This window comes from Nicotiana sylvestris, chromosome 7, assembly GCF_000393655.2.
Source record: "Nicotiana sylvestris chromosome 7, ASM39365v2, whole genome shotgun sequence".
Lineage (NCBI taxonomy): Eukaryota > Viridiplantae > Streptophyta > Magnoliopsida > Solanales > Solanaceae > Nicotiana > Nicotiana sylvestris.
The window spans coordinates 52266493-52290408 of NC_091063.1; the positions used below are offsets into that span (position 1 = coordinate 52266493).

Consider the following 23916-nt stretch of genomic DNA (forward strand, 5'->3'; position numbering starts at 1 on the left):
AAGTTTATCATAGAACTTCACACTTTGTAATCGGAAAAAGTTTCCAAAAATACCATCCCTTAACTTCTTCCATGGCATGTTTGATAAAAAAGTTTTGATTGTTTCTTTATATTATAAATCTCCTTTCCAATAGATCATAAAATTACGCTAAACATCAAACTCGAACACACGATCTCCTTCCATTATCACACTACAAAGAAGGAAAAAGAACATAAAGATTAGGACTTATAGTTACAACTTGGAAAGTTCGAGGTACTTGGTCCTTAACTTCAAGTTTCAAGTAAAAAAGTTAAGGACATGCAGTCCTTAACTTAAAGTTTAAAGTTGAAAAATTAAGGACAATAGGTCCTGAATTTCAAATTTCAAGTTCAAAAGTTAAGACACTTGGTCCTTAACTTCAAGTTTCAAGTTAAAAAGTTAAGGACAGACAGTCCTTAACTTATAGTTTCATGTTGAAAAGTTAAGGACACTTGGTCCTGAACTTCAAGTTTCAAGTTCAAAAGTAAAGGATACTTGGTCCTTAACTTTGAATTCCAAGTTCAAAAGTTAAGGACACTTAGTCCTGAACTTTGACTTACAAGTTCAAAAGTTAAGGACACTTGGCCCTTAACTTAGAGTTACAAGTTAAAAAGGTAAGAACAGGCAATCCTACACTTATAGTTTCAAGTTGAAAAGTTAAGGACACTTGGTCCTGAACTTCAACTTTCAAGTTCCAAAGTTAAGGACACTTGGTCCTTAACTTCAAGTTTCAAGTTCAAAAGTTAAGGACACTCAGTCCTTAACTTTGAGTTCCAAGTTCAAAAGTTAATGTCGCTTGGTCCTTAACTTTTATGAACACAATTAACTAAAAATTCATAAACACAGTTAGCTTATGAACTCGTACGACTATTTTTATGAAATGTCCTTACATAATCAAATATATTGATTGAACCACAAATACATTTCAATACCAAATTCACAAAAATACGCTACTTATTCGACTTCTCAATCGACTTATAATCATTATTTTTAAAATTTCACACATACTTGACACAACATTGATCGCGATTACACATATACAAAAACAAAAATGCATAAAAGCAAAAAAAAAGAATTACCAGTTTGATCGTTCGATGCAGAGAAGATGATAGAGAAAATGAGGAAGGAGAAAGATTAAGTGCAGCTGGTTTGCATGCGAGGACGATACAGATGAGCAGCACGCGAAACTTGCCCTGAAATTTCCGCTCTCAAATTTTCCCTCTTCGGAATGAATAAAACAAGGGTTTAGGAATATAAGAATTGAAGAAAGGGTAAAACTATCTTTTTGCTATTAGTAGTGGCTATTTTTGCTGAGCATTATAATTAGTGGATAAAAAATAAAGACCACTTTACTTAGTGGCTACCACACGTAAAAATTGCACGGGGCGCCCTATTTGGTCACCCCCATTTAACCTATACCCATTTTTTTTTAAAAACTTTTAACTTGTACCCACTTTTTAAACAACTTCAACCTCCTTTCTCCGCCTCCTTCTCCCAGTGATCTCCATATCTCTCCGGAACTTAACATTGATGTAACAATATCTCTCCTTCTGTGGCTTCACTCAATTCCTCAGAAGCCATCTTACTATATAGAACAGAAGTTTTTAAAATTCTAAGTTATCAAATCAACTCAATAATTTTTTCTTGAAATAATGTCACGAATTGAATCTCAGTCATTTTATATAAACATTTGTTCATAATGAACGTACTTTGTTACTGAAAAGTACTTTTATTATTACATACAGAAGCTGTTCTTTTTTTATTTTTCCTTTTGTTGATGGTTTAATGACTGAATGATGTGATGCTAACAAGCATTCATCTTTATATTTTGGAATACCAAATAAATAGATTGTCAGATACGAAACAAAATAGAGCAAATTCAAGCAGAACCATAGTGCGTCTCCATCGTCGAGATGCTATGGTCAAGCAGAACCATAGTGCATTTCTCGACGTTTCGATCCAGAATAAATCAATGAAGCCATCTCCATACTTAGAATATGGAATTTCAAAGGTCAATCTTCCTCCCCCAAAAATAGAAACTTCAACAGTACATACTCAAGGGTTTTAAAAACTTCAGCTCTAGAGGTGAAGTTCGCCAGTTACGAAACAAAAACTTCAGCTCTAGAGCTGAAGTTCGCCAGTTACAAAACATAAACTTCAGCTCTAGAGCTGAACTTCAGGCCCGACTACTAGAATGCTGAAGTTTTGCATGATTGCCTTTGCTACTTCAGCCCCGTATGCTGAAGTTATGTGAGCAAGCGAGTACACTTGTAATTTTTTTTGCAAAGCGGGCACAAATTAAAACGTGACACAAAAAACGAGTATAAATGCAAATATCCTAATACGCCATTTTTACTATAAATGGTCTTGGCCTTTCGGGCCCATCCCTCGAAAAGTAGGCAAGAATATATACCTTTCCTCAAAGTCTTGAAAACGTTACAAAGCCAGCTTTCAATTAAAGTTGCATCTACTATAAATTTCCACAACAATAGCTACGAAGGAAATTAAGGGGTTTGCTTTTACAAGAAGCTCTTGTAGAAGAGTGGGAGTGATTCGACCCTGCATCTGTCGTGGTACCTATAACTTGGAAAATCATAAAAGTAAATTAAATGAAATAAAAATTAATATCATCCATCTAAATCTCGGTGGATAAAGTTATTTGATACTCACGTTAGTCACAGATAATAATCAGTTGATAAAATAGTAGGTGCGTACAAATTGACTCTAACACTATTGTTCTAAATATAAACAATTACTATTTATTTTAAGTTAACAATCAACATGTGCAAACTTTTAGGGAAAATTATGGGGTACTTGAATCCATGATCTCTCCATAAAATTGAATATTTTATGTACATATTTTTTAAATGTGGTATAATATTAACTATTGACACCTATACTTCAAGAATACTTAATGTCACTTGGTTGAAGATTAAGTTACTTACCGAGAGGAATAAGAATCAATTCTCATTTAATATATTTTCTCCCTTTTTTTAGTAGTACACGGTACACCCATGCTATTAAATATAATTATCTGTAATTAACTTTTAGGTAAATATGATTATGTAAATATTTTGAAAAAGTAGTAATACTAGTATTTGTAGAGATTGACTTGGCAGTTTAGCACCTGTGACATTGGAGTTTCATCTTCCAAAGGTTATGAGGCTTTGTTATTTGTGATCCATCAAATAACCAACTATACCAACCGCCCCTTTCTCTCACCACTTCACCCCGCAAACTACGCTGAGCAACATAAACAAACTAACGTTAGAAAAAAGAACAGTACAATCTTTGACAAAGACACAGAGATAGAAGAATAATTTTGCAAAGATAAGGGAACAAAGACTTGTAATTTCTATGCACTGAGTAGAAATTGGTTTCCGGTGAAAATTCTTTATTTTTGTTTGAAAACAAAAGAGGTCATGCATGTCACGAATTGGGATTTTTAGCAGAACTTGTTGACTCTCATCAGGTAGGTTTTCTTTTTGATAAATCAATCTCTGTTTGTATTTATTGATCGTCTTAATTAATATGTGCACATAAACTTAGCCAGGAATCTTTGTCTTCTCCTTGGTATTTTACCAACTGATTAAAAAAAAAATTCTGTGTTGTTCTGTTTGAATTTTTGTTGGCAGCTATGCCAATGGTGGGAGATGGAAAAGTTTCTGTTTTGTCAGCAGAGCAGAAGCATTAGTGGATGGCAAAAGATCCACAATTTACAGGGGCCAAGTCCCATCTTGAAGTGAGTTTTCTTTCGTTCTCCTGATGCACCAGTTATGGTCATTGTTATGTTGTATTTGGCAAAGTTATGAATATGAAGAACATATTGAACAGAGTTGGTCAGTTTTGAATTTATGACGAATCTTATGTTTCTGATATTAGTCATGCCCAAGGAATGATCCCGGGGGGTGGGATCATTCCTTTATCATTTTTGTTTCACATGGGAAGTCGATAGGGAGCTATTTTTGTAGGAGTAACTAATAAGAGAGGTGATCAAGGGTTAAATAAGAAGTTGCCATAGGTGTTGTTCATATGGAAATTAATCAATTTCTTGGTCAGTTTTGCATTGCACTTGCAAGGTGTTATGTTCTCTCCCAAGCCACTCATTCATTGACATTCTATTAACGGCCTTCTTTTTCTTTGGCTGTTGATAAATTTATTTAATCTTATTCATTGAACAACCAAGTTTGTGTGAAAAGTATGAACGAGGTGAATGAGTGGCTTAATTCGAGGAATTTTCTCATACCTGTAAAAAAACATTACAGTGTTCTGTCTATATTTAGAATTTTATTTTGCATAGCGACTAAAAGTATTGTAGAGGCTACAACTTTTGGCCTTTTTATCATATCTAATGAAAGAATACTGGCTAAACAGATGGGATCACTAGAAGGAAGAGCAGTACTTCAGCTTGAGGATGAGAACCTTGTGAACTCTAAGAATAATGATAGGAGGACATCTTCTATGGATGCCACTCCTCAGATATCAGTTTTCGATGCCGATGCAGACGATGTTAGTTGTAAATGTATGTGGTATAATTTAGTAAGGCAGATGCAGATAGTTTTGTTCTCCAAGAAGTTAAACATGCTTATTCCTTGTGGTCCTCTAGCCATACTTGTTGATGAGTTAACCGATCATCATGTAAGTTGCAAAAGGTTTTCCAGTCCAATATCTTCGATTGTTAAAGGAGCTTTACTCACGTTATTTTCCTCTTGTTCTTTCTGCTGTTACTTTTTCAGGGATGGATCTTCTTTCTTAGCTTGTTAGGAATCATACCACTCGCCGAGCGTCTAGGTTGGGCGACAGAGTAATTCTCTAGACCCAGTATCTACAGTACTTTGTACGAGCAAATCATTGAGGAATAAGGGGAATGTATTTGTTTTTGCCAAGGACATATCACCATTTATTTAATATTTTAGGCTTAGTGTCTGTTAATGACAGTAAAATGGAATTTTGGGCTAGAATGCATTCACACTTATACATGCTCCTGTTATACTGTATGGACAACCTGGAAAATGAATAACTTTTTAATTATGTTCTCTGTTAGATTAATAACATGGAACTTCGTATTTGAACAATAAGCTGAAGGTAATCAATTATATAAAAGCTGTTTATGGTATTTACACACTTCATATTTGATGTTTGGTTTTTTCATTTTTGTAGGCAGCTGGCTTTCTATACGGGGCCAACAGGTATTCTTGTGTTTGATTCATATCATAGATGTACATACATATTTTTCATATGCTTGGCTCAAAGGTCGTTTTTCATCTTTATGTGATTATTTATCATAGGACGTTTTGTTGCACTTGTATAATGATCGGCGTTTTGTTGCACTTGTATAATGATCGGCTTTTTAGTGTTAACTTGCTTTCAATTTAGAAACTTTTGTGTTATCTTTGAGCAATATTTGGTTAAAACTTTGCAGTTGGAGGACTTTTAAATGCAACTTTTGGTAACGCAACAGAGCTAATAATATCAATGTATGCACTGAGAAGTGGAATGATTCGCGTGGTTCAGCAGTCATTATTAGGCTCAATTCTGTCTAATACATTACTAGTGCTTGGATGTGCATTTTTTGGTGGTGGACTTGTTCATTCCAGCAAGGATCAGGTTTTTGACAAGGTAGGTTATTTTATATATGGCCGGAAATCAATATCAGTTTTGTTCAAGCTGTATCTTACGATAGCAACGTATGACATTCTCGGAGTTTTCTATGTCAGGGAAATGCAGTAATGAATTCAGGGTTGCTTTTGATGGCAGTTATGGGCCTACTGTTCCCCGCTGTCCTCCATTTTACACACACTGAGGTGCACTTTGGGAAGTCAGAGCTGGCACTTTCCAGGTTTAGCAGCTGCGTAATGCTGGTCGCATATGGTGCATACCTGTTTTATCAGCTGACTAGTCAGAATAGTCTTTACATGCCAATTGCTGAGGTTGGGGTTCTTTATTTTCTCAGCACTTTTTTGTGTTACATGTTGCTTACCCTAGACACAGAACCGGCTGTCTTTCATCACATCGGAATATTAATGAGAAAATCATTGAGAAAAAAGAAACTTGAAAATAAAAAGTTTCAGTTATTAGCATCGCATAAGCCTACTTCTCCTGTCGAATTTTCTGATTCACTTTCTGATCCATAAGAGCAGCCACTACATCTGGTAATCTGAAAGTCAAAAATGTCCCCGCTTGCCTACACAAAAATCATTTCCTTTTGTTTTCTAAGCTACCAGTAATTTTGGAACATCAGATCTTTGATTCCTCTTATTGTTTTTCTTTCTCGTCTTAAACACTTGTGACGATGTGGAAAATTATGCACTCTTCTGTACATTCTATCAATGGGGAAACCCAAAAGTCCTACAATGGTTAAGTTCCCTCTGCAAACCGTCCTTTATCCCTTGCAGGCTAGGCTGATCATTTGTTAGCTACATTACTCTTCCATTGAGTTTGTTCAGGTTTTCCTAAAAGTTTAATAACGTTCAGGAAGAGGGTGAGAATGACGGGAGCGCAGATGAGGAGGAAGCTCCTGAGATATCAAAATGGGGGTCAATCATATGGCTTTCGATTTTGACACTATGGATTGCGGTCTTGTCAGAGTACCTGGTTAATGCCATAGAGGTAACTTCTTCGTCCTGCGCTACCTATTCTCATTTTCTAATTTGGTGGCATTCTATTAGTACAACATCTAATTCTCAATCTGTGACACATTTAAAAAGTGCTAAGACAAACTAAAAAAATATTGCTTCTTTTAGTTTCTGTGCCGATAAACTTTTAACTACGTTTTCAGGGGGCATCAGTTGCTTTGAGTATTCCTGTGTCATTTATAAGTGTCATACTGCTCCCAATTGTTGGAAATGCAGCTGAGCATGCTGGTGCTGTCATGTTTGCTGTCAAAGACAAGCTTGTACATTCTTCTCACTTTTCTTCGTATCAGAACTATAGTATTACTATCACTATCACTATTCCTCATTTACCTGGTGCTGTCACAGGACATCTCTTTGGGAGTAGCAATAGGCTCATCAACGCAGATTGCCATGTTTGGGGTAGGTAATTTCAATTGTTTATGCATGTTAATTACATCAAGGAGAAACTTTAAGCAGGAGTTTACTGTTGAATAGCTGCTTTCTTCAAATAAAATCTGTGTTTATCCATACAACATAGATATATCAGTATGTTTATGCTTTGCAGTTGGCTGCACATCGGACGTCTCATTCAGGAACTCTTACCCTAGTTGTAACTGAAATGTAGATGAATTTTGTCATATATGGCCCAACTTTACTTTTGGGACAATCACATAATAGCATCCAACTTAAATTTCGTCCTCACGAGTCATGACACGAAACTTACTTGGTAACCTCTTTTTCAAGATACACATTTTGAACCATATGAACTGCCAAGCCAAATAATTAACGGAATTTGTGCTCATATTGCGTCCATGTTTTTTCCTGAACTAGAATGCCTGTGAGTTGAATTTGTTTGAAAATTCTTATATCAAAGTATCTGTATTTTTAGCTTTCCTAAATATATGGTCTGTTCATAAGCACAGATCTTTTTCGTGTACATCTTGGTTTTGTTGTTCATTACTGATAAATGTCCTCAGAAGTTTATTCTTTTTTTTTTTCTAGCATTTTTACTTGTTAAATAAGTGTTGGCCTTGACTGTAATCTATATAATCTGGGAGTTTATGACTTGCTTAACCTGTACTATTGGTGCAGATCCCGTTCTGCGTTGTAATTGGATGGATAATGGGTCGTCCTATGGACTTGAACTTCCAATTATTTGAAACGGCCACACTTTTCATGAGTGTCCTTGTAGTAGCATTCATGCTGCAGGTGTGCTTTTAAACTAGATACTTTAAAGTTTCTCTGGTTCTACTTTTCCCCCCTTTCTCTGATGAGTATTCTCTTTTGTTTGCTGGTTTGGGTTGGAGAAGAATTAAACATTATTCTTGTTTTTTTCTAATTGCTTGAAAACTACAATGTCTATAGATGCAATGTATTTGCTTCTAAAAATTGAAGATATTGCAAGTCTTGCGGCGGAGCTTGATCCAGTGTTAAAAAAATATGTCATGTCTTTTATTCTTCCTCCTTTTCCTTCCTTTTTGCTTTGCTTCTCTCATACGCGGGCTATGATTTAAAATTAGCTTACAGGCTCCCTCTTGTTCAACTTTTTCTCTTTCCTGCAGGACGGAACTTCAAATTATTTTAAAGGTCTGATGCTCCTTCTCTGCTATCTGATAGTCGCTGCAAGCTTCTTTGTGCATATAGATCCAGAGTCCATACGTAAGTTGTGTTTTTCTTTGTGAAATTGCCATGTGACAGCTCCTGCTCTTCGTTTTATTTACTCTTTTGGTGTTCCTTCTAACCAATAACATCTGTTATTTCACTGTTACGCTAATCTGTTTTGCTTATGGTCAGTTACTTTAGCATTTCTTCTGTGATTATGTTAGATAACTAGTTAACCATTTTGGGTCTCATTAAACGTAGTATTTTATTGATAACTACATTATCATATATAATCTCTCTGTTTTAGTTGAGATAAGCAATTCTGTGGATTCAGAAAAATAGAAGGCACGTGTTAAGCAGAATTGCCTTGGGATAAAGCAATGTTCAATTCCCAAGTTCGGAAATTTCTAAGGATACTAACCAGCTTGAATCTGATTCTCTCAGCTATTTCAATTCTAGTATCCTGATTGGTAGCCGCTTCATATGGCAGAATATTCTTCTGCTTCTCTCTTTTTCCATGGCAGCAGTAGATAATTGTGACCTTTGATCCTTGTGAGTCGGGATTTCTCTTTGTGCCGACACCATAAGAACAATCAAAGACTAAACTATTTGTTGATTTAAACTCCTTAGTGAAAGAAACAGCGAGATTACGCAAGACCAAATTCAGGAAGTCAATCTTTCTTTAAATTTATGATACCAGCAATCCCAGTTTCTAAAAGCGCCTTCTGAACACTTGTGCATCTATAGTTTTAGTGTGATGGAGATTTACTCCATGTCTCCACCTGAAAGTTCCAACTCTGCTTGTTAGTCTGTTCACTTGTTTAGGTTAAATGACCATGATGTTAGAACTTTTTCTGGTTAGTTGTGCTCTCATATTTTTTGGAATGTAGCTTAGGAGGCATCACATATGATCCCAAATACTGCAGTCATAAAGAGCCAATTGGAATTTCTAGGATGTGCCACACTTCCTGAATGTGTCAACTAAGCAAAATAAACGCTGCTTTAATTCACATGAGGATGTAATCTAAGAGAACCAGCTGAAGGTAAAACATTCTTTTAGTAAGCGGGAATGTTTTGGGGAATACTTGCGTTGGAATTATGAATTCATTACCGACTTTTAGTTAAGCACACTTGGAATGGTGCTAATTCACACTTTTCAATAATTTTCTTCTAAAAGAAAAAGGGCAGCCCGGTGCACAAGGCATCTCCTTCACGTAGGGGGAAGGATTGCACCCCAAGGGGTGTGATGTAGACAGCCTACCCTAATGAGGGAAGAGTTAAAGGGAAGCAAGGCGTTTTTCTTGACACTTGAGCCTCTGGAACTAGAAGAAGACATCTAGAAATATTCCTGTTCAAATTTACATGAAAGTATGCAAGTGCATTTCAGGCAATGAGCTGATTAGGAAATCTCAGGGGAGAAATAACATCCCAGAAGAGCATATAAAGATCAAATATTTTAGCCTTATTCATAGGGGCAGATGGAGTATTGTGCCATCGGATTCATCTGAACCCAGTATTTTTTATGCAGAACATAAATTTATGTGCAAAATATATAGTAGTAAAATTGCAACAACTAGTATGCCTGAACGCATAATTTTAAAAATACAATGGATTCAATTCTAAAAACCTTTGAATACTAAATCCGCCTCTGCTTGTTCATGTCCACTTAATGGCAGCACTTGGTTTTCTCAACTTCTCCTGCATGTTAGATAGAGAAATTTCAAATGTGAATATATACCATTGTTTGTTATGATTAGGAAATAAAAGAGATTCGTCACGTATGGTTAGTGGATTTGAAGCTTCTAATTCTTGAATATTATCTATAGTTTCTTTCCGTTTTTCCTTATATGCACCTCTATGGTAGTTAGTTGCGACCTGCTTGATTTTATTTGGTGTAGAGAGTGCATGATGTTGTCTATTATCTGTTGCTTTGCTGGATACATCATATTTTCTATCCACTTTCATTTTAATCCAATATTTATATCATGGCTTTGCAGAGGACAAGCCCAAAAAACCATGAGTAGTGAACATGGTGGTTTCTGATATTGGCCTGCTAAAGCTGAAGGGCCAGAATACCATTAGATGATCATATTTTTAAAGAGCCATCTTCAGTTTGGCCACTCTGAGCTGTGAATATCAACGATCGTTCATCTGCGGATGCTCAGGGTTCTGTGTTGCTACAAATATATTTTTTGAGAAGTTTCTTGCTTTCTCAGTTTTGACTTGCAAGCCGGTGTCATTAAATTAGGTGTTTTTGTGTGCAGCTGGTGATTTATTATTTCGCCTGTGAAATAGCTGGATAGTAAAAAGAAAAAATTTCTGTGTTAATACTTAGGAACTTTAGGTAATTGTTGACGCAAAATTTTTCCTTGTTAACAGCAGAATATATATATATATATATATATATTTTCCTTGAGCAGATCATGAGCGTCTGCGATCATATACTGTGTATCATGCATATGAAGAAAAATCATTTGTTGATGATTAATATAGTTGCTAAATGAAATATTATTCTTTTATAGTTTCACCAAAAAACAGAAAGCAAAGGTTCCCCACCTCCATCCACTCTGTTTATTAATACTTGAGCCCCAAGTTATGGAGTTATATATAGTACTGATATTATATAAAATTCTATGTATAAAATGTGCAGGCAATATCATAAGACCAAACGATATATATCAGGATTTTAAATGTGATCATCTTAAGAAGAGCATTATTACTATTACTATATATAATAAGGGAGAACCAAGGACTTTTGTAGTCCTAACAAAAGTTTTCAATAAAATGTAAACTTTTTAATTAATTACTTCTAGGTCCTAACTTTATTTTTTAAAGTCAAATTTACTTTTTGTTTTATAGTTTACTTCTTAAAAGATGTCCTATCTTATTTTTCTGTTTTTAATGCTATGAAACTGCTACACATGGCTGATGTAGTTGCCTTCCCTGCATATTTCATTTTTGTCCATCCCTCATTTTCGAAAACTTTAGCAAATATCCATGGGGCGGAAAACATTTATCCGTTCCTATCCATTACTTTGCCCCTTCCCCTTTTTTTAAATACCCAGCCAAATGAAGTCAATTCAAGCTGCTATAAACCAAGCTAATTCAAGCAAATCCAATTCAAACCAAGCCAAGCCAAGCCAAGCTAAGCCTAATCAAGTCAACTCAAGTCAAGCCAATTCAAACCAAGTCAGACAAAGCCAAGCGAAATCAAGCTAAGCTAAGTCAAATGGGTAAAAAAAGTTGGGATGAGTATGGGTAAGTAGGGATAATTAGTTTCATTTGGATAGGTATATATTATAAATACTTTTCAAATTGATAAAAGAGGGTATTAGTTTAAGGCTTTAAGCTTAATGGATATCTTGCATAAATTGCTCTTTTCTTTAGATCGCTCCCACCCACGCCTTTGAAATTGGTAAATGTAACTTCCTATTTTTTTGCCCTTAGGTTATGCATAAATTGCTATGAATCCTTTTTTGCCCTTAGGTTACATTTTACATTATTTGACCTTATACATTTCAGTAAATTTAGGCAAAGTATGCCAATTTTTTTCTCCAAGTGGACAATTTGTTAGGTCTTGCTATACATTTGGACATGTCCCACGTCATATGTTCCTAACCATATTCTTCTCTCTCTAGAGCTCATATATATATATATATATATACTAATAAAGACATATCAGAATTATTTTCGGGTAGTTCTAAATCTTTTATTTATTAATGACTTGAATTATTTTTTATTAATATACTTATAAGACTAATATTAGGTCAATTAATGTAAAGACTCTAAACTAAAGAATGTTTACTGATGTTATATAGAGGATTTTAAAAGATAAAAATATGGGTCTTTGTTAATACGGGTGAATTAAAATATATTATTAAAATTCTAAATTAGTTCATAATAAGCATAACGTGAGTTTGAAGTAAATAATTTCATGAACATTGAAATTTAAGATTTTAATGGACTAAAACAAATTTTGCTTTTCTATATTGGAAATATACTTATTTAAAATTTTAGTTACTATTTGAGATTGTCATTTTACATGTTTTTTAAGTATTTATCTCATCTAATACTAATTTCTCGATGCACCTTTTTTTTTTTTTTTTTTACTTTAAAGAAAATTAAAACATACTATTTTATGGGTTTAATTGAAATATAATTGGTATAAAATATTTGAAAATCACTTAAGATCTTTTAATGAATACGATTTTCCTCAAAAGCTTATGTTAATTCTGATTTTGGTTGAACTTTCTTCCTTTGCATGCGCAAGTCATTTTTTATAACCTTTCTTACTGTTTTTAACCTAGAGTGCATAAAATATATTTTCAAGAATTAATAAATTAGCATTTATGAAAGAAAAAAGTAATAACGTTTATATTCTTTTTAATTTGTCGATTACATTGGGGGATGAAGAATAGGAAAAGGAGAAGAAGTTAAAATGTAAAACTATCCTAATTTTTGCTGATTTTAAGAGGTGATATATTATTCCTGTTGAATCAAGTACGATTCTCATTTAATTAGTTTTTTTTCTCAGCTCATTGAATTGAAATCCTTTTGTGAACATTTATATCCATCGCTTTTATCTATGATGCATTACAAATACTAAAAATATAAATTATTGACAGTGCCACGTTATAATATTGAAAATGAAGGTAGCGTTATCAGCCACCTTAAAATTTCTTGGTTGGTAACTTAGAATTGATTTTTTAAGCGTAAAATATTGAACTAAATTGATCCTTAAGGTTAATTCACTTTGATAAATTTAGGTTTCTTTTTGAATTTCGTCTAAAACTAAGCTTAAATCCTCATATTTAACTACATGACCTGTTTCATGTGAAATTATGAGTGAACAAGTAATAAAATAAAAAAAGAAATCTATAACTAAAGAAGTATATGCTCACAAATTCATAAAAATGCCAAATATTTTTCAATTTATGATCTTGACCGAGTTGTAATTATTTTGAACACTTTAAATCATATTAGTTTATAGAATATTGAATCACTTGTGTCCCTTTAGTATTTGCTAATTCTCCAACCACTTGCTTCCTCATAAATTTTTTTTTCTTTAACAAAATTATTCAATTATGTGACTAAGAAACTTTAATAATTATGAAGACTTATCAGCAAGACTTGATTGGCGTGTCACTGTATTAAATTATTTATGCAGTAAAAAAAATATAATACGAATTAAACTTATTTAATTAAAATAAAATTATTAATTCTAAGACAAATTGGGCCCGGGCTTAGCACGGGCCTCCTGCAGCTAGTAGAAATAATACACGTGTATAATGCGAAAGATACATTAGTAGAACAACCACGAAGACATTTTGTGAGAGGCACAAGTTTGTTTCTTCTCTTGCTTTTTTCTCAAGTTTTATGATGGAATATGCATGTTTAAGGAGGCTCTAATTAATAAGAGGGCCAATTCATAACGTTTTATCCTTAATCTAGTACATCAATCAAAGCAATCAATTGAATGAACAAGATTTGTTTCTATTAAACATCTAACTTACAACTTCTATAAATCTGATCCACAGATTATTTATATAAAAATCTAATTGTTTCGGTCATCGATCAGGTTATTTGAAGATAATACCAGACTATAAGTTCGAAAATTCCAGGAAAAACGTGAAGCAGGAGAAAGTCGACGAAGCCTAGCTCAAGCAACACAAACAATGACCAAATCAAAGTAGCCCCCTATTGGATAATGAAGTTGCAATTTCGTTGACCTTTTACTAATTAATAGAATAATTAGATAAAATCAAGCTGGGTAAACAAACTAACACCTGGTCTACTATACTAGGAAAAGTCTACAACCCAAACATCACAAAAGGCCTATTTAAACTTGTTAAGAGATTGTTTCCTTGGATCATGAGATTAATTAGCAGCATAATTATTTCTGCGGAGAATTAATTAAGTAAAGTCTAAACAGAAATATTATGGCGCGATCCTATGGTGTGGGAGATGGTGGCTCAGCAATTGAGGGCTCGGGGCTGATGATAATGGTTGGAATGGTGGTTTTGTCTATTTTAATGATCTCAATGGTCATTTTTGCTTGCGGGGACTCCTCTAACGGCGAAAAGGATGACGACTGGTACTATCGTGGAGGTGGAGGAGGCGGTGGAGCAGGCGGCGGCTGTGGTGGAGGTGGTTGTGGAGGCGGTTGTGGTGATTAAATTATTGTGGATGTGGAGTGATCAAATAGCTTATTCTTGGATATACAGCTTATCTTTTAATTTGGCTTATGTAGATGAGACCCCAAGTAATATATACGTAACCGGGTAATATTTGCGGATATTAACTTTGCATTGCATGCATGGAGTCTCTAAGAAACATTACCGCTATTTCTACATTGTAAAATTTCCTAATTTGTACGAACCCGCGACATGCAATTTAGATGATGTTTAGATTAAAGTTTAATGCCAACTTCAAGTTCTTGTCTTAAACAATAGTGTATTACTCTTTTACAGGATTCAAATCACCCTAATAAAAAATCACAAGTAAAATATATTTATAGAAGAAATCTATTTATATTTTACCCACAAGTAAAATATATTCAATAGTATTTTTTAGAAGAAATCTATCAAATTAGAGAGAGAATGAAATGAGGCTTTGATCATTCGCTTATAATTTCATTAATCTCAGCACTCTCAATAGCACTAGAAGAGAGGGAGTCTTAAGGAATACTCTGTTTGACTAAAAAGATATTGGAACCTTTTTGAATAAATCAATCAAAGAAAGTGAATGGGTAAATCTTAGCTAAATATAATAATCTCTAGAACAAAAGGTACACAAGGTGAATACTGGGGGTGATATCTCTTGACCTTCTCAAGATGAATCCTCAAACGATAATGACAACAATCGTTTATGTAAGCAAGTATCCAACAAGTGTTCTTCGTTAAAAAAATGCAGAAGAAGCCCCTTACAAGATTGTCTTTACGCAATATATAGAAAGGACAAACCCCTTCTAAGCCCTAAAAGACAAATCATAAAAAATATTCGACAGAATATTCCTAATACCCCCTAATGGACCTACACTACTGCAAAGGTCGTACAGTCTCTTGTTCGCTCATCTGTCATCCTTTGCAGGATGTAGATCCACGAGGATCTCGTCACTTGTCGTACTCATCAACAGTCGTGGTCGTCTAAATTTGGACCCATACATTTAGTCCCTCCGCTTGTCGAGGTTGCAACTTGGTGCGTCCTCGATAAGCGGACACCACTCGCTCTTATGGAGAAATTTGGTCTTATGAGGCGTTACGGCTTGGCCACTAATGGGCGGTCATCGTGCTCAGCAAGACACCAGATAGTGTATATTATCGGGAAATGACATCATCTCCACGTGCGTCATCATTATGCGTGTTTTCGAGATAGGGGTTGAGGGCTTGTCGCTTCGATTTCGGTGCCACTCTGCAACCTTTCGCTTCGATTCTAGCACCACCCAATCCTATAAATAGGTGGAGGGTTTGTTTTTTCAAAAGCTCTTGGCCATTTCATTTCTGGTTATCCTTTCTCATTCCTCCCGAGTTTGTTCTAACAACCTTCTGCTTCTTCTTCTCCTGCTTTTCATTCACAACCTCCTTTACTGTTTTAACACCTTTTTCATCAAAGAATGCCAAGAACACATCGATCTCGTGAGGGGGTTTCTGAGGCCGCCCCGTTGTCTGTGGCGCTCCCCTCTGGCGGTGAAGATATGATGGTGGGGGAGGGGGATAGTTTTCCCACTGTGGAGGAGTTGCTGCCGAGACACCCCATGTATCGAAGCAACTTCCTCAAGGATCCTCCTCTTACCCCTGCCCCCCTGCTCTCTAAAACGGAACAAGTTCACATTGACGCTCTCCGTACAAAGTATAACATCCCCGCTTGTGTTGACATGGTTCCGGCGGGAAGGGACTTCGTGGAAGTCCATAGGCCTAGGTACTATGCTTTTTATGAGTACCCTTTCGTGATTGGTCATTCTTTCCCCCTCCTTTCGTTAGTGGAAGAGTTATGTAGATTCTATCAAGTTTGCCCGGCGCAACTTTCACCATACACTCTCAAGATACTTCTGTTGTTGACAAAGTATACGGAGTTGGCGGGATGCGAGGTTACTATCCACCACCTCTTGCACCTGTTCTCGCCCAGCTTCCACAGAGGCACTATGGTGCATTTGTGGCACTGTAGAACAAAAAGGCTAGTGGTTGGGACCGACGACCGAGCAAGTTGCAAGTTTTGGCATAAGTACTTCTTTGTCAAAACCGAACACATAGTTTCTGACACCGCCAGGTTCCCGAAGTGGTGGAATGAGACTCGTAAGTGTTGCCACTTATTTTACTCTTTCTTTTCCTCTTCATTCATTATAGGGTTTGTTTGCTTCTCGTTTGAAGCTATGGGGCGTCCACCCCGCCCTATTGTGGGTATAAGGGATTGGGTAGTCCGTCTGTTGCCCCATGCAGTGGAGACCCGAGATTGGCCCGCCTTCGTAAAATGTTATGGCCCAAGAGTTTTATCTGGTAAATGTTTTCCCCTATATCACTTCGTTGGTTATACAATGTCATCTATTGATTTGACTTTTCATGACGACAGGTGGATGAGCTTCCAAGCGGAGGGCCCCAGTCCTTGCATTCCGACAGGCTGTCGCTGCTGCAGGAATGCAGTTTACTTTGGCTAAATCTGTTCGAGGGGGTGGTCCTCATCCGGTTCAAATGAAAGGTCCCTCTTGGGATATGGTTGTGAGGGAGGAGGCCTCTTCCGTACTGACCCCTCACCTCTTGGACGAATCTTCTAATGGGGACGAGTCATTACTGAGAAAAAAGAGGAGAGTAGAGCTTGGGAAAGATGTGGCAATGGACGTTGGTAGAAGTAGGGTGGGTGCATCGCAGACGACACCTGTGCCCATATTTATGGCCGACGCCGCCTTAGAGGGAAGGTCTCCCCAAACGGAAGGGGTTTACTTAGGAGCCGGCTCCGTGCGCTCCGCTGAGGGTGGCACGTTATCCAATGTTAGAGGAGGCCTACACGTTGAAGGCGAAGGCTCGGGTTTAGATGTCGACCCGGAGGACGTTCATGAGTTTTTAGGGCGCCATACTTATGTGGAGGTTAGAGTGGAAGGGTTTGATCGTCATATAGTTGTCCCAGGGAACTACAACCTGTTGTCGAACTACAATCAAGTGGCGTCTGCTTTAGACCCTCTATGTGCTGCCCCGAGAGCGAGGTGCTTAGAGCGATGAGCGATATGGAGTTGTCTCAGAACGTCGCTGGCATGTCCTTGCGGGTAGGTGTCTTTCTTTTCCTTTTCGTCGTTGGGTTTGCATTGTTATTGTCGACTTGTCTTTTTGTCTTAACTTCTTTCTTCTTGTGCTAGACCCTTATCATGGAGACCGAGCGCGAGCGCCGGGAAAGGAAGAGGACGACCATATATGGGAATATGTCTTCCAAATATCAACAATATCGCGCTAAGCATCGTGCAATGGCCGACATTTATAATCAAGACCCTGATTTTCAACTTTTTCGCAAGGGACTTAAACAGAGGGATGACCAACTGACACGCAATGTCGAGGAGCTAAGGGAGCGAGATGAGGAACTTATGAAGGCCGTCACCCACAATAGTGAACTTGAGGCCTCCCTTAAGGTAAAGGAAGATGAGCTTGAGTTAAGTAGAGGGGTGATGGCCGAGAATGCTGACTTGCAAGCAAAAGTGGCCAGTTTGACCGCTGAATTAGGTACGGAGGCAATGTAGATTGATGGGCTTAAGGGTGAGCTGAGTGTCAGTGCCGATAAGCTGGCAACTGCTATTTCTGAAATGGCAGCCTTGGAAAATACCCTCTGTGTCTGTAGGTCAAAGCTGACCAAGGAGAAGGAGGCATCCGAGCTTAAGGTAGCAGGGCTTAAGGGGCGTGTTAAGGAGTTAGAGGCAGAGCTATCTGTATTGAACAGACAAGTGGCGTCGCTGAGAGAAAAGGACGCGAGTCGACGCTCGCAACCTTCTACGTCTCGTGCCTCGGCCGACCCTGTCGTGCCTCATCGTTTATACGAGTTGTGGGTTCATGCCGAGGCCCGACTCGATGTGTACAAGGCTTTTCATGCTGACAGGAGGGCATCTGAAGTAGAACTCTAGGGTGTGCGTGCTGAAGCTCGTGCAACATCTTGCCTTTGACTCAACTTTGATGATGCGAACCATCTTGCCTTTGACTCTTGGTATGAAGATGCGTATCCTTCCGGGGATGATGTGTAATTTTTGGTTTGTACTTATTTTTTTGCTTCAGGATTTTTGTAAGGGCATGCTTGAGCCTGTTGTAAAGATAGATGCTAGTAATATTTTGTTGTAATGAAGAAATCATTTTGTTGATTTGGTGATGATCTTTGTAATTTTTGTGACATCCCGGGCACTTGTCGATTTGTTAAGCCGATTTTCCTTCGGGTGAGGTCGGGCCCTTTTATTTTTGGCGATGGCCTTAGCCTTTGGGATGCTACTCTCGAGCTGGCATCGAGGTGGTATCCCGTCGTAGTTTGAGGGAAGTCGGATTTGTTTTTCGTCGATGACCTTAGCCATTGGGATGTTATCTTCGAACTAGCATCGAAGTAGGATCCCGTCGTAGTTCGAGTGAAGTCAAACTAGTTTTTGGTCGATGGCCTTAGCCGTAGGGATGTTACCTTCGAACTGGCGATCCCATCATAGTTCGAGTGAAGTCGAACTCATTTTTCGTTGATGGCCTTAGCCATTGGGATGTTACCTTCGAACTGGCGTCGAAGTAGGATCTCGTCGTTGTTCGAGTGAAGTCGAACTCATTTTTTATCGATGGCCTTAGCCATTGGGATGTTACCTTCGAACTGGTATCAAAGTAGGATCCCGTCATAGTTCGAGTGAAGTCAAACTCGTTTTTCGTCGATGGCCTTAGCCGTTGGGATGTTACCTTCGAACTGGCATCAAAGTAGGATCCCGTCATAGTTCGAGTGAAGTCGAACTCATTTTTCGTCGATGGCCTTAGCGAGTGGGATGTACATTCATACATTAGAGATTTGATTATATTTCTGTAGGAGATACATGTCGACTTTGTACATACAATGGAGATTTGATTATATTCCTATAGAAGATACATGTCGACTTTATACATAAAATGGAGATTTGGCTATCTATATCCAGTCCCTTCATTACTCGGCCTGGAGATCACGTCGATAGATGGGGTAGTGAGCAATATTTTGGACCTCGAGACGTCCCCCTTGTCGCCTCATTAAAAACCTCACCAAGAAAACCCGATTGGGACAAAACCTGGATGAGGGAAAAAGAGTACGACTTAGGTGGCGCCTCCCTTCAGAAGTGGAAGTATTTGAGATATGCAACATTCCAATTGTTTTGAAGTAGTTTTCCTTCCATTGTCTCTAACTGGAATGCTCCTTTGTTTGCTGCCACCTTGATTTTGTATGGCCCGTCCCAATTTGTTCCCAGTTTTCCCTCATTAGGGTCTTTCACTGCTTGTGTTTTAGCCTTAAGGATGTAGTCCCCAACCTTGAGCGGTCGTACTTTGGCCTTCTTGTTATAGTACCTTTCTGCTTGTTGCTTTTGGGCTACCATTCTTACGTGGGCCATATCTCTTCGTTCTTCGACTTCATCCAGATATTGTAGCTTACTTTTGTTATTGCTTGGTCCGCTTTTGTCGGAGTACCTCAAGCTAGGTTCTCCGACTTCGACGAGTATAACTGCGTCAGTCCGGTAGACTAATGAATATGTCGTCTCGCCTATGCTAGTTTTTGGCATAGTGCGGTATGCCCATAGTACTTCTGGAAGCAGTTCAGGCCATAGCCCTTTGGTTTCCTCGAGCTTCTTTTTCAATATATTCAGTATCACTTTATTGGAGGATTCGGCTTGGCCGTTTTCGGTGGGATGGTATGGTATGGAGAGTATTTGCTTGATGTGCCATTTTTTGAAAAACTCGGTCATTTTCTTTCCGACGAACTGAGGTCCGTTGTTATAGCTGATTTCTTTGGGAATGCCGAAGTGTCATATTATATTTTTCCTTATGAACGCGATAACTTCTTGCTCGCATATTTGAGTGTATGCACCTGCTTCCACCCATTTAGAAAAATAGTCAGTTAAAACCAAAAGGAAACGTACCTTAACTCGTCCTGCCAGGAGGGGTCCGACAATATCTATCCCCCACTTTATGAATGGCCATGGCGAAGTGACAGAATGCATGAGTTCTCCTGCTTGGCGTATCATAGGGGCATACTTTTGACACTGTTCACACTTCCTGACGTAATTCGCTGCTTCTTTTTTCATGTAGGCTAGTAGTATCCGGCGTGGATGAGGCATCGGAGAGGGCGCGGTTTCCCGTATGGGCGCCGCAGTGCCCCTCGTGTACTTTTTCTAGTACTCACCTGGTTTGATTTGGCCCAAGACACTTGGCCAGCGGGCCGCCGAATATTCTCTTATAAAGATCACAGTTTATGAGGCTGTATCTGGCTGCCTATATTCGAAGCTTTTTGGCTTCTTTCTTATCTTGTGGGAGCGTTCCATCATGCAAATATGTTACGATACGGTTGCGCCAGTCCCACGTTAGGTTTACAGAATATACCTCGACCTGGTCTATTGAGGAAGGAGAAGAGTGATCACGTTCTCCTTGTTGATATTTCTGGTGGCTGCCTCTAGCTTGGCGAGACCATCCGCTTCGATATTCTGCGCCTAGTTATCTGGTCGAGGCGGCATTCTTCGAATTTTGGCAGCAGTTTGTGAATTTCTGACTGGTACTTTTGTAGTACTCTGTTCTTTGATTTGGAAAGTCCCAGTGACTTGGTTCACCACGAGTTGAGAATCACAATGGAGGACGAGTTGTCGATCGCCATATTTGAGGGCTAATTTCAATTCTACAATCACAACTTCATACTCGACCTCGTTGCTAGTCATCTCGGGGAATCGTATGGATTGGCGAATTACTTCGCCCGTAGAAACATCGAGGACGAGTCCCAGTCCCGATCCCGATGCATTAGATGCACCGTCAGTGTAGAGGACCTAGAGGTTGGAATGTGCGGAAGCGTGGAGCGCCTCCTGCTCTACTTCAGGCAATATTTCCGTGCTGAAATCGGCGACGAAGACGGCGAGCACCTGCGACTTTATAGCAGTTTGCGGTTGGTATGTTATATCATGCTCGCTTACTTCTATGGCCCATTTGGCCAACCTACCCGATAGCTTGGGTTTGTGTAGGATGCCCCTGAGGGGGGAGGTTGTCACCACCTTTATGGGGTGACATTCAAAATATGGTCTAAGCTTTCATGAAGCTATGACTAATGCCAGGGCTAGTTTCTCAAGGTGAGGGTACCTTGTTTCGGCATCGATTAAGGTTTTGCTGATATAGTAAATCGGAGATTGCGTACCTTTGTTTTTGCGGACCAAGACTGCACTTATCGTGACTTCGAAGATGGCTAGGTACACTAGGAGGCATTCGCCGGGTCTGCCTTGACAAGTAGTGGCGACGAGGACAGATACGCTTTCAGTTTTCTCAAGGCGTCGACGCATTTTGAATTCCACTGTAGCCCATGGTCTTTCCTTAGTACATTGAAGAATTTATGGCATCTGTCTAATGATCGTGAAATGAACCTCGACAGGGCGACTATTCGCCCTGATTTGATCCGGGTTGACTTCGATACCCCTTTGTGACCCCAGAAAACCAAGGAACTTTCCTGAGGTTATGTCGAAGGCACATTTTTCGGGATTCAGTTTCATTCCGTATCGCCTCAATATCTCAAAGGCTTCCTTTAGATGACCAATGTGATCCTCTTTCTTTTTTGACTTCACTAGCATGTCGTCGATGTAAGCCTCCAAAGTCTTACCAAGTTGTTCTTTGAATATCTTGGTGACTAACCTTTGATACGTCACCCCTTCATCCTTGAGTCCGAAGGGCATGACTTTGTAGCAGTATGTTCCTTGGTGAGGGATGAAAGTGGTCTTTTCTTGGTCTTCTTCAGCCATTAGAATTTGGTTGTAACCAGAATAAGCATCTAAGAAGCTTATTAGTTCGTGTACCGCCGTTGCATCGATGAGCTGGTCGATATGTGGTAACGGAAAGGAATCTTTCGGGCATACTTTGTTCAGTTCGGTGAAGTCGACACACATCCGCCACTTCCCGTTCTTCTTTTTTACCATGACCACATTGGTGACCCACTAAGGATATTTTGATTCTCGGATGGAACCGTTAGCGAGCAACTTATCAACTTCTTCGCTGACCGCCTCATTGATGGAGGAATTGAATTTTCTCCTCATTTGCCGTACAGGCGGGTAAAAAGGGCCGACATTCAGCCTGTGTGTCCCTTGGGATTCCTGACATATCTAAATGGGAAAAAGGCAAATAAATCGGCATTGTTATTTAAGAACTCATGGAACTTACCTGGTTCTGAGAGGTTATGTCCGATATAAGCCTTTTCGTGCTGTCGGTGTTGTCCAGTTGAACGGGGTTGAGGTTTTCTACGGTTGCCTTGTAGGCTTCTATGACATCCGGGTCTTTGATGGCCTCTATTTGTATATCGGGTTTGGTTCCCGATATGGCTGATTTCTATGCTTCTGCACTTGCCCCCTTTAATTATTGTGTGTGTGTGTGTGCAGTCTTGGGCGATTCGGTAGCATTCCTGGGTGGTGTAGGCTATTTCCTGGTTCATGACATGGAACGTCGTTTCCAGGGTGACTCCTCCTGCTAGAATGGGTAGCATTATCTCTGCAGAGGTTCATTCCACTGCATTATTAAAATCCGTTAGTGTTATGCAGCGTGGTACTATCTTATCCTTGAGTCTCATCTGTACGAGGACTCGTGGATGGATAATACACACGCCGTTTCCGTCATCTACCATTATTCTTTTTACATCGGTATCTGCAATACATAAAGTTATAACCAAAGCATCATAGTGAGGGAAAGACAAACCATTGGTATCTGACTTATCGAAGATGATACTATCTTCGAGGTCGTCATACCATTCGTGAGCAACTGTCCTCTTGAGTTTGTGTGTGGTGGTGAATGTCACATGGTTGATTACTGAATCGTCGTCGCCGCCAATGATCATCCGTATGGTGCGAGCTGGTAAAGGTGTTTTTGGGGGTTCTTGAGGTTGATCGCGTCCGCGAGCGAAGTTAGTGCGTCCTCGATTGCTCAGTAGTTCTTTCAGGTATCCCTGATTTAGCATTCTTACCACTTCCTGTCGCGGACTTATGCACTCTTCGGTCTTATGTCCTGTTTCCTGGTGGAATTCACATAGAACGATCAACCTCTGGGTGCTCGGATCTGACTTCATATTTAGCGGCCACTGCACCTTTGTGCCGAGCTTTTCTAGCGCATACACTATTTCTGAAGGAGAAACACAAAAGTTAAGAGCAAATAACAGTGGAGGCATACCTCTTTCGCTTTGCGGTGGCGTGGTGTGTCGAGGCATGGCGTCTGCATGTTGTGGAGGAGGTGGGTTGGATATTCGGATGTAGGGCTAATGCCTTTCTCGATTGAAGCGGGACAATTGGTCCTTTCAACCATCGTTGCGGCGATCTCTCCTTGTTTTGGTTTATACCGATGTTAGCCGCTGGATCGGGCCATTTAGGTCATCCTCATCTGCCCTTACTTTGGCACAATAGGCATTATAGATTTCTTCCCACGTGGTGGGAGTGTACTTCATGAGTCTACTTAGTAGCTTTTTGGTTGCTTTTGACCCGTTTCTGTTTAACCCATTTTGG

General features: G+C 38.7%; 3 protein-coding genes across 3 annotated transcripts; 1 reads left to right on the forward strand and 2 right to left on the reverse strand.

Annotated features, from left to right (window-relative positions):
* The first annotated feature begins 3158 nt into the window (after positions 1-3158).
* Positions 3159-10658, forward strand: LOC104242392 (vacuolar cation/proton exchanger 3-like). The gene is made up of 13 exons (XM_009797436.2): positions 3159-3490; positions 3654-3760; positions 4393-4656; positions 4755-4822; positions 5179-5207; positions 5441-5637; positions 5736-5948; positions 6493-6627; positions 6797-6913; positions 6999-7052; positions 7725-7841; positions 8195-8291; positions 10232-10658. The coding sequence occupies exons 2-13, from the start codon at positions 3716-3718 to the stop codon at positions 10252-10254; spliced, it is 1359 nt and encodes a 452-aa protein (XP_009795738.1). The 5' UTR covers positions 3159-3490; positions 3654-3715; the 3' UTR covers positions 10255-10658.
* Positions 10659-19524: 8866 nt separating this feature from the next.
* Positions 19525-20151, reverse strand: LOC138873126 (uncharacterized). The gene has a single exon (XM_070151564.1). The coding sequence runs from the start codon at positions 20149-20151 to the stop codon at positions 19525-19527; it is 627 nt and encodes a 208-aa protein (XP_070007665.1).
* A 2774-nt stretch (positions 20152-22925) lies between these two features.
* Positions 22926-23486, reverse strand: LOC138873127 (uncharacterized). Its single transcript, XM_070151565.1, has one exon. The coding sequence runs from the start codon at positions 23484-23486 to the stop codon at positions 22926-22928; it is 561 nt and encodes a 186-aa protein (XP_070007666.1).
* Positions 23487-23916: the final 430 nt, after the last annotated feature.